The sequence below is a fragment of the Eleutherodactylus coqui genome, chromosome 5 (genome assembly GCF_035609145.1).
Source record: "Eleutherodactylus coqui strain aEleCoq1 chromosome 5, aEleCoq1.hap1, whole genome shotgun sequence".
Classification (NCBI taxonomy): Eukaryota; Metazoa; Chordata; class Amphibia; order Anura; family Eleutherodactylidae; genus Eleutherodactylus; species Eleutherodactylus coqui.
In genome coordinates this window covers 121,195,755-121,211,251 of record NC_089841.1, presented here as the reverse complement: position 1 = coordinate 121,211,251, position 15,497 = coordinate 121,195,755, and the positions used below count along the sequence as shown (strand labels likewise).

General features: G+C 40.7%; 1 protein-coding gene across 1 annotated transcript in view; it reads right to left on the bottom strand.

Annotated features, from left to right (window-relative positions):
- Positions 1-15,497, bottom strand: part of LVRN (laeverin) — a 98,634-nt gene that overhangs the window by 35,813 nt on the left and 47,324 nt on the right. The window contains exons 4-6 of the mRNA XM_066603089.1: positions 6,901-7,027; positions 4,750-4,904; positions 1,961-2,074 (exon numbers count right to left, since the gene is read on the bottom strand). Of these exons, the coding sequence (XP_066459186.1) occupies positions 1,961-2,074; positions 4,750-4,904; positions 6,901-7,027 (396 nt within the window). The remainder of the gene's footprint in view (positions 1-1,960; positions 2,075-4,749; positions 4,905-6,900; positions 7,028-15,497) is intronic.

The window sequence follows — 15,497 nt, the reverse complement described above, 5'->3', positions numbered from 1 at the left end:
CAAAGAAATGCGTTTTGAGGCCTAAGACCTCTTCCTCAATCTGGGATACAGGCAATGTGGACTGCAGTTAATGCATAGCTCAAGTAGTTAGGTACTGGATTAGGTACCTGCCCACACTACCCAGCACCACGACAGTCATATCCTCTGAATGGTGCCTAACCCTTTACCTTTAATAATACTGAGCCATGTACTAACTGCAGTCCACACTGCCGGTATCCTAGGTGAACTGAGGAAGATGCCTTAGGCTTCAAAACACGTTTCTTTGCTGGTTCATGATATAATAAAGTTACCAGTCTTTAATCACTGGTCAAGAGTTTTTTCATTGGAGGCTTTTTGCTGTTCTATGCAATATCCCGTGCCCACCCTTTGGGGTTAGGTGCCCCCTTGGTTGGCAGCAGCTCTGTTTTAATTTTACCCCTATTCTCCACTCCTGGACATCGAACCATCTCTAATCTTTAATTTCTAAGCACCAAGTCAGGGTTGCTTCGTCTTTTTTCCCCTCCACACTAATATTCTACAGCATATCCTTGCAGACTGTAAGCCCGAGCAAACTACGTCCTTGCTTCCTCTGCACCAGTCTGTCACTCATTTAGTTCACATTTATAGTACTTGATTTGTGTTTCATGTTTGGACTTAAACTCTTTTCATATGCACAGTGTACAGAAATGAATCACACTTTAAAATAAATAATATTAAGGATCCTGATAGATTCTCATTAAACATAGTTGGTATGCAGTATGTGTTCCACTTTCAACAATGAGAATGAGCTCAGCTACTTTTATAAAAGCTACAGTTGCTGATTTACAACAGTTTATCAGTTTACCTCTAGGACATGTGTAGCTCTAGCATCTAAATACAGTATAGTGTGAACATTTTAGGCAGGTGTGGAAAAAATGCTACAAAGTAAGAAATAAAGAAAAATAGGTGTCTGATTGACTCCAAATTTATTCTGCAGCAGAACACCAACCCCAAACATATAGCCAGTGGTATTAAGAGCTATCTTCGGAGTAAAGAAGAACAAAAAGTCCTTGAAGTGATGATATACCCTGTTTCCCTGAAAATAAGACATACCCTGAAAATAAGACATAGCATGATTTGCCAGAATTTTTGAGGATGCAAAATGATTTTTCAGCCTTTTTGAGGATGCTTGAAATATAAGCCCTACTCCAAAATTAAGCCCTGCTAACAGTTAATTTAAAAAGTCTATTTAAGTAGTGTCTAGGCAGCTATACGTGTAAAAAAGTTAAACCTTTTTGAACAAAAATTAATATAAGACACTGTCTTATTTTCGGGGAAACACGGTAGGCCTGATCTCAACATCATCCAGTCTGTCTGGGATTACATAAAAAGACAGAAGGATTTAAGTAAGCGGACATCAACAGAAGATCTGTGTTTAGTTCTCCATGATGTTTTAAAAAACTGTCCTGCCGAGTTCTTTCAAAAACTGTGTACAAGTATACCTAGAAGAATTGAGACTGTTTTAAAAGCAAAGGGGCGCACACCAAATATTGAAGTGATTTAGATTCCTCTTTTATTCATTCACTTTGTATTTTGTTATTATACAAAAAAAAACTATTAACACTTCGATTTCTGAACGCATTCTTGCTTTGCAGCATTTTTTTCACACCTGTCTAAAAGTTTTGCACCGAACTGTATATTCCAAAGAAGTACTCCTATATGAAATATGTAAAAACTATGTTATAGCTAACATGGACAAAGAAGTTGATGCACAGGAGAACGTTTTTGCATAGAGTACACACCTGTGAAACAGCACATACGATATAGCATAGTAGTCACCAAACTGTTGAAATTATCTACATTTAGAAGCTAAAGTCCAAATTCAGTAAAAGAAATGAAAGATCTCCCCATTAACCTAATAAAGAAAATTATTTGAAAAACCCACAACATTGACTTCTACATTAAAGGCATGCAAACGTGGATTTCATTGTATGATGCGTACCATTGTCAATTTGGGTTCAATGAAACTTGCACCTATGTATTCATAGTAAGAAGCAAATCCTTCATTCAGCCAAATATCATTCCACCACTTCATGGTAACAAGATTTCCAAACCACTAGAAAAGAAGGAAATATAAAATGACAATTGCTTGTGTGATCATTAATTCGATTCATTTGTACAGAAACACATACAGTATTATAACTACAAAAACCATATAAAATGTACAAATGTAGAAAGCTCCAAATAGACCTTTGGTGCTTCATGCTAATAATTATTATAGTTAGACCACTAAGGCCTCATGTCCACGGGGAAAATCAGGCCCGCTACGGATTCTCCATAGAGTATCCGTAGCGGGTCCCTCCTGCCCCGCGGACATGGCTGAAAATAAGAATAAACTTACCCGCAGCGGACCATGCAGGTCTTCTCTTCTTCGCAGCCGGATCTTCGGCTGGCGGATGTGCTCGGCACGCCGGCAGCGTGCTGCGCGCATGCGCCGGGCACATCCGCTGGACCGAAGAAAGAAGATCCGGCCGCGAAGAAGAGAAGACCTGCACGGTCTGCTGCGGGTAATTTTATTCTGATTTTAGGTCTCCCGCGGATCCGGACGGCTTCCATAGGCTTCAATAGAAGCCTGCAGGAGCCGTCCACGCTGGAGACCGCCACCTAAATGGAGCATGTCCATTTTTTTTCATGCTCCATATTTTTTTTAATTCACTTTTATTGACCATCCGCGGGTATTTATCTACTTGTGGGTGGTCAATGCATCCCTATGGGATGCGGATCCGCGTGCGGGTAATCCGCTGCTGATTTTAAATAATCTTTTCCCCGTGGACATGAGGCCTAAGGGCTAATTCAGACTAGCGCTGTTTTCACACCGTTAGTAGAGCACACAATACGCTTCTAATAGGAACCAATAGATTCTTATAGAAGCGTTCACATGAGAGAATGTTAGGCGCGCTGAATCAGCGTACCTAACAAAAGATGGGACATGCCAGTGCAAACTCGCATGTTGGCTCCGAGGTGCCTGTAGGAGCCTTGAAAGGACGCAGCATGCACCTCAGATCGTGTGAACGGGCTACTTTACAGCACTATAGTCTCAATCTTTTCTCGCTGCTATAGTGTGGGTAAACAGTGCTCGTCTGAATGAGCCCTCAAGAGCTAAAAAACAGCAAAAAATGTTAGGTGCCAAAAAAATTCTAGGTGCGTGGCTACATAGCAGATAGAAAAAATGATATAATGGGCAATGTGTATCAAAACTATGTTAGAGAAAAAAGGCCACTGTTGTCCACAACAACCAATCGGTTCAGTTTTAAGAGTTTGTTGTTTCAACAAGCTTTTCATAATTTAATAGTATAAGTAAATGTTAAAAACTTTGTAATATAGCTTATTGGACAAAATGCCCCTTTGTCCACCTATAAGCCATTTCAGTCCCCTTCTAGAGGCCTAAGTCACACGGGCGTTTTTTCCCGCGATTTGCGGATCGCATAACGGATGCGCATCCGCAAATCACGTCACTGGGGCCAACGATTCGCTGAAAAATCTGCACCTAGCAGCGTTTTCAGCGAAAGGGCCCGATCAAAGGAGTGCTGCCCGCAATCCTCTGCCACAGCTGTGGAAGAGGAGACCGATGTTCGCCCATTGAATGACAGCTGAGAGCTGCCTCTGATTGGTCCCTGTGCTTAGCCAATCAGAGGCGTGGGTGAGTGAGAGCTGCCTCTGATTGGTGAGGGCTGTGACCAATCAGAGGCAGCCCATTCAGCAGGCGGGGATTTAAAATCCCCGCCTGATGAATACTACAGAGAGCAGTTCAGGAGAACTGCCGGCCGGACGCGACTGAACTCCGGCTGGAGCAAAAAGGTATACATTTTTTTTTTATTTTTACACATTTGCAGGATGCTTTTCAGGGAAGGGCTTATCTTTTAAGCCCTTCCCCAAAAATTCATACAGCGCTTGCCGCCAGCCCATTGCTTTCAATGGAGCCGGCTGTATTGCCGGCTCCATTAAATTCAATGGGCGAACATCGTTCTTCTCTGCCACAGCTGTTACAGCTGTGGCAGAGGAGAACGATCTTTAGTATATGTTCTCAATGGGGTCGGCGCTGCTGCATATATAGAGCACAACGATTTGCAGAACGCAGATAGGCGTGTTCTGCGAATCGTTGTGTCCTATAATTTATCGCACATCCGCATAAAAATCGGACATGTGCCTGCTCCCATTGGCATGCATTGGGTCTATATATCTGCATAACGCAAGCGCGTCTGCAGATCAGACCAAAAAACGCCCGTGTGACCGAGCCCAGACTCTCAAATGCTACTAAAATCTGTCCGGAGACAGATCAACTAACTGAGGGGTTAGGTTACATGCTATCCTTAGAAGTCTATAGTGGAGGTGGAAGAGGCAACTGCAGAGCAAGAGAAACAAGACACACACACGCTTCTGCTTAGTAAGAACTTTAACAGACGAGCACATGTTCATATCCTTACCGCTACGAAGCGTATCAACATATGAACAAGTCCAAAGTCTTTTTTTTTGCAGTTTGAATTTAGCCTTTGTCTGAGCTGTAGTTACTTAAGAAATACTAATACCTAAAATTATTGGGCCCCCACAGTTTTTACACCGGGTCCTCCACCAATCAGCTCTGGCTACATGGTTTTGGTTACAGCAAAAAAAGAATAATCATTTTGGTTGGAAAGTATTATATCATATAACTTGGTTTTTAGCAATCACTCATTCGATAGGTTAAAAAGCAACAATGAAATGAATAAAGATTTGGGACATTTTACCACATGCCTGGTGTCCTATCTCATGAGCAACGATCAAGCATGTGAAAGCCTTAGAATTACTGAACTTCTGCTTGGGATCATACATCAAGGAGTTTTCTTGGAAAATCAGCAATCCCCAGTTCTCCATTGCAGTGACACCGATGTCGGGCATTGCTACTAAATCTGAAAGAAAAGACATACATTTTTTTTAGCTGTAACTTAAAGGGAACCTGTCACCTGCTTAAAGCACCATAAAGCAACTTATGGTACTGTTAGGTGAGGTTACAGGAAGCCGGGTGTTATATTTTATATACTCACCTGCTCCCTGGATCCCACAGTGCCTGCTACTGACGTCCACGCAGTGGATGAAAATCTTACTTTTTTCAGAGTCCCGATTGAATGCTCTCCCATAGACTTGTTTAGGCAACCGCGGGGAGCAGGAAGCAGGTGAGTATAAAAAATAAATCACCCGACTCCCTGTCACATCTCCTAACAGCACCATAACTTAGTTTATGGTGCTTTTAGGCAGCTGACTGGTCCCTTATAAACTTCTGTTAGTGTTCATTTCTAGCTGTGCATTGATTCAGTAAACCACTTGGCTACAAGGGGTTGGACATTATTTCACTCTGAATCACCATGGGCTGGGGCAACATACTTGACTAGGTTACCATGGAAGGGATACTCTATATGTTCACTTGGCCATGAGAATATACACATTACCACTGGACTAACTTTCAGTTCATTTTTATGTGCATATGTTAGAATTATTCTTGGGTGTACTTCTGCTGTACATTGTAAAATATGATGTCATATGTAGTTAGTGCAAGGATATTATGACCAGTACAACATGCTATATAAAATGATATGCTATATAAAGTGGTGCAAATATAAAACAATATCTCTGTGATTGTAGATTGTTGGAGAATAGCAGTTGTTAAAGTTTTCAGAGGGTGGAGTAAAAGTCAAATGACAGCTACTGGATGCCAGAGCTGACTGCAGTTAGGCATGTACAGACAAATGGTGAAAGATATCTTGGACTTCTTACAACATGTGGATAAAAGTTGGCCCAACAAAGTATAAAGTGCTATATGTGCTCATAATAAACTTGCTACTAAGTGTTTAAATTATAGACTGTTTCTTGAAGTCTCAGGTCGGGTTCCACGTGTGGATATCTACAGTGGAAGATCTGCATCCATTGCAGATAGTAATTGTGTTTGGTCACAGAAGATCATGGGTGCATGCGGTTTTCAGCGCGGATGTACACGCATGCACAGCATATCGTCTGCGCTAAAGAAAATTCACAAGCAGGGAATGACTTTAGAACGCCGCAGTAGCAATATTTTTCTCTCTCGTTCAGCCAGAATTCAGACTTTTCTACGTATTCTCATACCAAGTTCCAAGCAATTCCAATACAATGTTAATTGTGTATGGGCTGCAGGACGCACGCATCCAAAGACATCAATGGAGGCTGTCTGCTCGGAATCCACATTAAAATAGAGCATGCTGCAATTTTTCTTCCACTCGCAGAATACGCAATTCGTACCCGCAAATGTGAAGGAAAGTTAAAAAATACATGCCTTTCAATGCCTGCATTTTGGCACGGATCATCCAATTGCAGACGGCGATTGCGGAATCCGCAATTTAAATTTGGTCATGGGAGACTGGCCTAAAAATGAAGTAAGAATTAATCAATTTCAAAACATACCAGCAAAGAAAAAATAACTATGTGCAGACAGCTGTTTCAGGGTTTTTGCCCCCCATCGTTGTACACTAGGTTGCTGGATGGCTGGGTGAGAGGTCTATGATGTGGGTGGGAAGGAGTGAAGTTTCTCGTGGAAAGTACATTGTAGGCTTGAGAAGAGTTGTAAGGCCGTGCAACTATTCCCCTCCCAACCGACCTCGTAGGCCTTTCACCAAGCCAGCCAGCAACCTGCTGTACACTGATGAGCAGCAAAAACCCTGAAACATCCTGTCTGTACATGGTTATCTTTTCCTCTGGGAGAAAACTCTAGCTTTGGATCATACTCCCAGTTATGTTACAAACACCCTCACCCCCCCCCCCCACCACCCCCACCCCGACACACACACACACACCAAAATCTGGGTAGGACTTATTATCGGTGTAGGTCTTATTTTTGGAGGAAACACAGTTCATATATTATGCAAAAGTTAAGCTCACCTGTTTTTTGTAAAGGATATTTGACATTTAATAGGTCCTCCAAATAAGAAAAAATTGGCCCCGCAATATCCAAAGCAAAGTTTGCAAATCCATTCTTTATTACTTCTTTACGAGCCCAAACGCGTATCTAAGATAACATAAGAAGACAACATTTCAATCATAGAAAACCAAGCAAATATTGTTTCACAATATAACAGCTCAGCAAGTTATAAGAAATCTAAATGAGTTAAACTAAGTGATCAAATAATTTCTAACACCATAAAAAATGAAAATGCAGGTTGCAATGCAGTCTCACTCCGCTCTCAAGGTAAATATCCACCATTTTGTATGTTTAATTTAAATATGCGTTAATTTTGTGCTGATTCATTTCATAGTATATCTTTACAGGGATCTGAACTCTTTTCTGCCAATATAAACCCCAAATCCAATGCAAATCCATAAAAGCTAAATGCTAACATTTTACCAGCCTGCAGTCAGCACTGTATGGAGCTTAGGGGTTTCTTACATATAGGTAGAAATGTTTGTGGGTGGAATATCACTTATAACCTTTCCACTGAATAATAAAGCTTTTACATCAGCGGGAATCTAAAAGTTGGGATTAGCCACCCGCATAATGTTTAACCCAAACGAATGACCTCAAAATATTAGACAGAAGAATGATCTGGTCTTCAATGTCAGATACTCACTTTATAAAGGAGTTGTCACATCCTCTGACAAGCGACATAAACAGTCTACCTTTACAGCCATGTCCTCACTAATTCCTCTAGTGTTATTATTTGTGTTTTAGACCCCCTCATCCACTACAGTTCTTAATACTTTCATAGCCCTATACTATATCATTGTCAAGTGGGTAGTCTCCAACCGCACAATATCAATCAAATGTCACTTCAGCCATTGGCACTGGGCAGCACTGATGTAGTTGTACAGGTATACAGCCCACTCCGCTTGTCAACGATTATGATAGATTCTTTTTAAGTGAAACTTTAAAGGATCTATGTAGGGTGGTATCATACCGTTATTAGACATGTCATTAGCCCCATCAGTGAGCAATTCAACTTTAAATCTCTAATCTATCTCTCTCTGTCCAATCAGATGTGCTACAACGATTGACAGCTGTAGTAGTCTCTTCTTTTGACTCTACAGCTATCAATTCTTGGTTATTGCTCATCTGATTGGACAGGGAGAGATAGATTAAAGGAGGAAGGAGGCCCGCCCACAGAACACTTGCAGTGGCCGTGCGTCAGTTATTAAACGTTGTATGATGCAGCTGCTTATATGATATGACATGGTATGATGCCTCCCTGCTCCCTGGCCCCTACATGGATCTGTCAGAAGTTTTATATGGACAAAACTGTTGACAGAATCTCTCTACCAATTTTGCTTATGACGGTGCTGTAGACACAGAAACTGGTAAAGCAGCTTTTAGTATTGCGAACAAGATAGATCTCGACTCGCTGGACTCCTGTGAGTATGATTTTTTCTTCTAGTTAGGTTTTAAGGAGTTTCTGTCATCAGAGGAAACTCCTTAAGTTTGAACATCTAAAAGATGCCCAAACAATGTTATTTTACAATGAAATGTGTGGCCCCCAGGACCCCACAACTGGGGTAGGGGTTCAACACAAAGTACATGTTGAGTAGTGCATCCTTCCCACTAACTGGCTGACATAAATTAACAGGCTGCTTACTAAAAAATGTCAGGGTGCCAAGCAAGTGATCTCTCTTGGCCAATCCATTATGAGTAACACATACAACATTTGCCTAGTGATAAATCCTATTTAAATCCATAATGAACACTTTCAGTAAATTGTATGGTGGGCGGCTGTGGGTGGTGTATAGAGTGGGCTCCGGTGCTGTTTCTGATAGTTGACACACCTTTGCAATGGCCATGAAAAGATCTGGCTCTGATTGTGGCTGTTAATTGTTCAGATGTGGCTGTCAAAGGTAATGGAACATCCAAGCAGGCAGCTGGAGCGAGGCTTCCGGCACCCCACTGGATCCCCAGTGACACTGTTGTAGGGTGACAACAGGCTCACATGGCAGCCAGAAGCTTAGTGAAGGCTGCCATGTATTGCAGACTATTAAGTAATGCCTGTGGCAGGGCTTAATAGACTAGCATTAAAATGCACAATGTAATGAGAAATACAAGAAATATTGAAGTATATTGTAGAAGTGATCAAGTGATTGCAAGTGTAAGCAACTAAAAAAAGTTAAAATAAGTTTCACTTTTTTTTCAAAAATGAAAAATTAAAAGTAAAACAAAAACGTTTGTCATTTCTCATTAAAAAAATAAACAAATGATATCATCACATCCATAAAAGTACAAACTATTAAAATACATCATTGTTTATTCTACATAATGAACACCATAAGAAAAAAATACATATTGCCAGAATAGCTTTATTTGGGCAGCCCATCTCTTAAAAAAATATAAAAAAAAGTAATAAAAAAATTGCATACACCCCAAAATTCTACCAATAAAAACGACATGTCGGGACTATGGGAAGGAATATGATAGCTCACTGACGGGGCTTTGCTTTAATCATTAACAAATTCTATAATTACGAAGTTCCAACAATTCTAAAATAGAAAACATGTAGAGAATGGCGAACATGAGAGTGATTCCTTGCAAAAGCCATATAGCTGAATATAGCTAATGAGGAACAATATCTATTTACACCTTAATGGTAAAATCACAAGTTCAATAGAATTAGAATAGAAACAAACTATATAAAAGAATAAAATTATTCTTAAATATGCTCAGGCTTTGAAAATGCCTTTTTACTCTAATTTACAACATAACAATCCACATCTGCCTTCCACTGGGCTGTGTTATGTGAAATTTTATTGCTAAGATATTTAAAGCGGATTTTCAGATATCTTCGCATTGCCGCTCTCAACATTCTGCTCTCTGTAGGACTGACGTGAATGTTTCCATTCCTTTGATGCATATGCCCTTCCTCTGTTTCATCTCTATGCCCTCCAGAATGCGCTGCTTTTTATGGCTTTACCTTACAGCTTTTCAGCTAGCAGCACAAACTATACAAAAAACAACAATCGTTTACTAGGCAGATATGTTTGGTAGAAGACTTGCAGGAATTAGGGGGGTTTCTGAATAAAAATGTATTATTTTTTTAAAATCTTGCTGGCGAAATCCCAAAATAATTAAATAGCCTATACACAACCTCTCCCAAGCCCTACAGCTCTAGCACCACAGCTCCATTCTAAATAAGTGGGCACTGCACCTGCAATACCAACCTAGGCCACTGCACTATAGACAGAGCTGTCTGCTTCTAGCTCTGTCCACAATGACAGTGGGTCTGGCGAACAGCTGATTGGTGAGGATCCTGAGTGGCATAACCCTGCTGATCAAGTATTAATTGCCTGTCCTGAGGATAGGTCATCAATAGTACAGTCCTGGACAACCCTTTTTTTAAGAGTTTCCGGGCATTTTAAGTAATAAATATATTTCATTTCAGAATTTTTGTATACAGACACCAGACAAGTTTATGTATCCTGTAAGAAATAGTGCTCTGCTATTTGATTTTTGACTTATGGAACCTCTGTAATCATTAGTTATAATTTAAGATCCGCTATTTTTTAAATTTGTTATCTTTTATTTTTCTAAGAAGATAGACGCAATTTCTAAAGCTTATCACACAAAGCTGCACAGTCAAATATGTCATTAATTTACTATGTTATTTACTGTGTTTGCTAAAACCTAATCTCACATCTAGATATTGCTGTTACATATTTGGTGTTCTTTTATTGCCTGTCAGAAAGTCCACCTAAATTGTCCAGGGCCGGTAAGAAGAAGCTCCTTAAGATGCCCTAAGTCTTATTGACTGGCCTGTAGTATAGCAGAAACAAAGAAAACCAAAGAGAATAATGGCAAAAAATATGTCCACAATTGTATAAAAATAGTACAATAAAAGAAATCACTCCACCACCCCTGTAAAAAAGGATTCGGCCAGTGGGACTGAGCTACTGACTGTGTGACCACCGGCACTGGACACATTAGGTGGACAATCTGAGAGGCAATCAAAGGAGCACCATTGGCCATCGTGGTATAACAGTAATATCTAGATACAGGAACAATTTTTAATGATTCCAATTGAAAACTTTTTATGTTTTCTGTGATTTAACAGAGTAAATTGCTCAGTCTGCACCTAGGAGTCAGCTGTCTATCCTACTGGGTGCGCTCCACTCGGGAGGATGACACAGTGGGTCTACAATTCGTAATGCTTAACAGATGGACTGTGAAAAATATTCACGGGGTTTCCTTTTTGTTGCGTGTCTGCCCAATCATAGGCCAGGGATTTGTTTAATGGAGCAAGGGGAAGGAGTTTATATATCTGGAGTTTAGGGTGGAAAGTATAAAAAGACATGCTGAATAATGGGACAGGATCACCTCTACAGCAGGAATGTGTGCAATTTTTTCCATCCACCCTCAGGAACAAAGACCCTAGAATGATCTGTAAGTTGTAGGTCTCTGTGTTTCCCCATTTTTCTTTCATAACTGTTTTGCATTTATTTGTATAGCATTTTAAAGCTTAACATTATATTAAGCTTGGTCCCAGTTGCTCTAAATATTTAAGTCTTTGGTGGTGTTAACCCTTGAACTGCTAGAGTGTATGAGTGTGTTTGGAGGATGCCTGGCCCCATATTCCAGGAGTAATAGCAGCAAGACTCTGGGGGTGTATGTGGTGTGATTTATACTCAATTTTGTAACCTCAGTGAAAGGTGAGAACAACATTGAGTGGGTCAGATAGATCAACTCCTTGCGGTCACACTCATGTCATGTCGCTGGGGAAGTATGCATATAAATTAGGAAATTTGAAATATGTTATAATCTATTCTGACATTTAATGCTACTCCCTCAGCTATCTCCAATAGATGTGATATGGGAATTTTCTGATATACAAAAAGGAACTGATTCTGTGGGTAATAATGATCAGCTCATTGTGTATTCAATCAAACCTGCCTAACACCATACGTGAAATAAATACATCTATATACATATGACCAAATCTAGTCACTAAAGTATACATCTTGAAATAAATATATAGCTTCTACAAAGAATAGTGTGCATCACACAATATGTGAATACACTATTTATTATATCCAAAAATTCTTCAAAACACATTAAAAAGCAACAAGTGGCATCCAAGGAAATCAAGGGAACTAGTAAGGTCATACAGTAAAACTAATAGCAATGATGGGAATACATTCATATCGACAAGTGTCATGAAATATTCCAAGGAAGTCTTGAAAGTGTAATTACCATACAATGATTCAATGTCCCCACCAGCAGAGGAAGCTTAGGTGAAAAATGTGTCAGGATTAGAGATGAGCGAACGTGTTCGGCTCCGCCCCTTTTCGCCCGAACACCGAACTTTGCGAGCAATTCCGTGCTCGGGCGAAAAAAGTTCGGGGGTCGCCGTGGCAGCGCGGGGGGGTGCGGCGGGGAGTGGGGGGGGGAGGGAGAGAGAGAGGGCTCCCCCCTGTTCCCCGCTGCTGCCGCCCGCGCCGCCGCGCCTCTCCCCGCCCCCCGGCGCCCGCCGAAGCTTTACGCGCGGACACTGAAGTCCTCGGCAAAGCCGGTGTCCGGGTGCGTAAGTGTTCGTTAAGAACACGTTCGCTCATCTCTAGTCAGGATGCAGTCACTAGTTAGGTATGTATGTCTTGGATAACTTGATTTAACTATTATTTTTCATACTGATATATGGCGGAGATATTGAATCATTGTATGTCTATTACGCTTTGGAGATTTCTATGGAATATTTAGTGACACTTCTCATTGTGAGTATATTCCCATCACTGCTATTAGTTTTACTGTATGATCCAGACCTTTCCTTGATTTCTTGTTGCCATTTAACCCCTTGAGTGGCACGCCCGGAAATTTTCCGGGGACGAGCTCCACTGCTCATAGCAACATAGCCCGGAAGATTTCCGGGCTATGTATCACTATGGGAGCTGCAGAGCACAATGCCACAAGCTGTGACAGTGTGCTCTGCCTGCACAGACCCACAGAGAGCAGTGCAAGGGCTTTGAAAAACCAGCAGAAGATATTGCCGACATGTCGGCAACCTCCTGCTTTGTTTACAGGTTGCCATAGAGACCATCGGCTTGTCAGAAGCAAGCCGATGGTCTCTGTGGCAGGGAGAGCTGGTTGTTAGCTGTCAGAGGACAGCTAGGTACCTGCTCTTACAGCAGAGATCAGAGAAAACCTCCGATCTCTGCCGTGTTAACCCTTTACATGCTGCAGTCTATGTGACTGCAGCATGTAAAGGGTTGTCACTGCAGCATGTAAAGGGCTGTCACCATTGGACCCCCGAAATGTGATCAGGGGTCCTGATGGGTCCCTGTGGAAGTCCCCTAAAGGGACAAAAAAAAAAAAATTAAAAACAAATTAAAAAAAAAAAAGGAAAAAAATTATTAAAAAAATTAAAAAAACACTTGTCTCCCTTTACTTTGTAAAAAATCAAAAATACAATCACACATGTGGTATCCGTGTGCGTCGTAATGACCCAGAGAAGGAAGGTAATACATTATTTAACCCCTTAATGACATGGCCCCTTTTTTTCTTTTTTCCCCATTTCTTTTTTTCCTCCCCCCTGTTTAAAAAATCACAACTTGTCCCGCAAAAAACAAGCCCTCATATGGCCATGTCAATGGAAAAATGAAAAAGTTATGGCTCTAGAGACGCAACTGCAAAACTAGTTGAAATTCAATGATTAGACCATTGTAAAAAACCTGCCCTGGTGGGTACGACAGGGTGGTAGGAAACCTGCCACTCAAGGGGTTAATGTGGTGGTAAGAATTTATAGAGATAATATTGTAGTAATACAGTGAAAAAGTATTGTCTGGGAGAGAAAGGGTACCTGTACTTGCTTATTAAGACGTATCTGGGAAGCTTTTGCAAAAAAAGAGCTTAGCTTGGAGCACCTGAGCCATGAACTCCTGGGATTCTGCAACCAGGCTGTGAGAGAAGAAATACGCCTGTACTGCAACAAGAGTGTTGGTAAAGGAGTTTGGCTATGATGATAATCTAATATGTGATGGCACTAAGCCTGCGAGTTAGGGTCAAGTCTAATGTATAGTTAGTGGCCAGATGGCCAGGTGTTGATTTATGTACTGCTTTAATGTAAAGTTGAAGTGCTGTGAAACATTGTGATGATGGAATAAAACTAACAGGTGGCAGGTAAGAGAGTTCCAGTTGTCAAGTGAGTTTTTTGAGAGTGACACCAACCATTTTGGGTGGTGAAGATGGAGGTCTCGAGTCATGACTAATCCCCTAAAGTTACAATATGTATTTTATTCACATATCATGTGGTGTACAGCATATATGGGGTAGACTGACATATCCATAGCTATGTGTGTTGCTGCTGTGAAACAAATTCACATGGTGTATTCACAACTACATACATTCATATACAGTACTGTGCAAAAGTTTTAGGGCCCTTTCACATGGGCGTATTTTTCATCAGCAAGTTTGGCTCCTGGTTTTGGCTTCCAAAATACTGATGAAAAATACATCCGTGTGAAAGAGCCCTTAGGCGGATGTGGAAAAAATGCTTTCAAAAATAGAAGTCCTAATAGTTGTTTTTTTTTATAAATTAAATGTCAGTTAACAAAAGTGAATGAACAAAAGAGATATAAATCAAGTCAATATTTGGTGTGACCACCCTTTGCTTTCAGAACAGCATTAATTCTTCTAGGTACAATTGCACATAGTTTTTGAAGAAACTCAGCAGGGGGGTTGTCCCAAACATGTTGGAGAACTAACCACAGATCTTCTGTGAGCATAGGCTTGCTCAAATCCATCTGTCATCCCATGAAATCCAAGACAGACTCAATGGTGTTGAAATCAGGGGTACATGGGGGTCATATTATCACTTCCAGGACCCCTTGTACTTTATGCTGAAAATAGTTCTTCATAAGATTGGCTGGATGTTTGTTGTTGTTCTACTGCTGAATAAACTTGGAGCCAATAGCATGCCTCCCTGATGATACTGTAAGATGGATAAGTATGTATTTCTCAGCATTGAGGACACCATTAATCAAATTGTAAGGAAACTCCACCATGGTTCATTGTTGCCTGCAGACACTCATTCTCACCTTCGGGAAACAAACCACTTTCTCTTATAGCCAAACACTTCAAATTTTGACTCATCAGTCCAAAACACCTGCTACCATTTTTCTGCACCCAACTTCCTATCTTTTCATGCATTATTGAGTTGCTTAGCCTTGTTTCTATGATGAAGATATGGCTTTTTGACCACAATTCTACTGTGAAGATCACTTCTAGCCAGAGTTCTCTGAACAGTAGATGAGTGTACCTGGGTCCCACTAGATCCTGCCAGTTCTGAATGAAAAAGACACAATTTTTTGTGCAAATACCCACTTACGCAAAATGTGGGACTTTTTTACCCCAGAAACTGGTCAAAACCCAGTGTGTTTTTCATCTGCTGCACTAAGTTTCCTTGGCCAATTTCTGCCTTTATGGTGTTTAACATTACCTGCTTCTTTGTGCTTTTTCTAAAGAGCTCGAACGGCACATTTTAAAACACCAGTCTGCTTTGAAATCTTAACCTGGG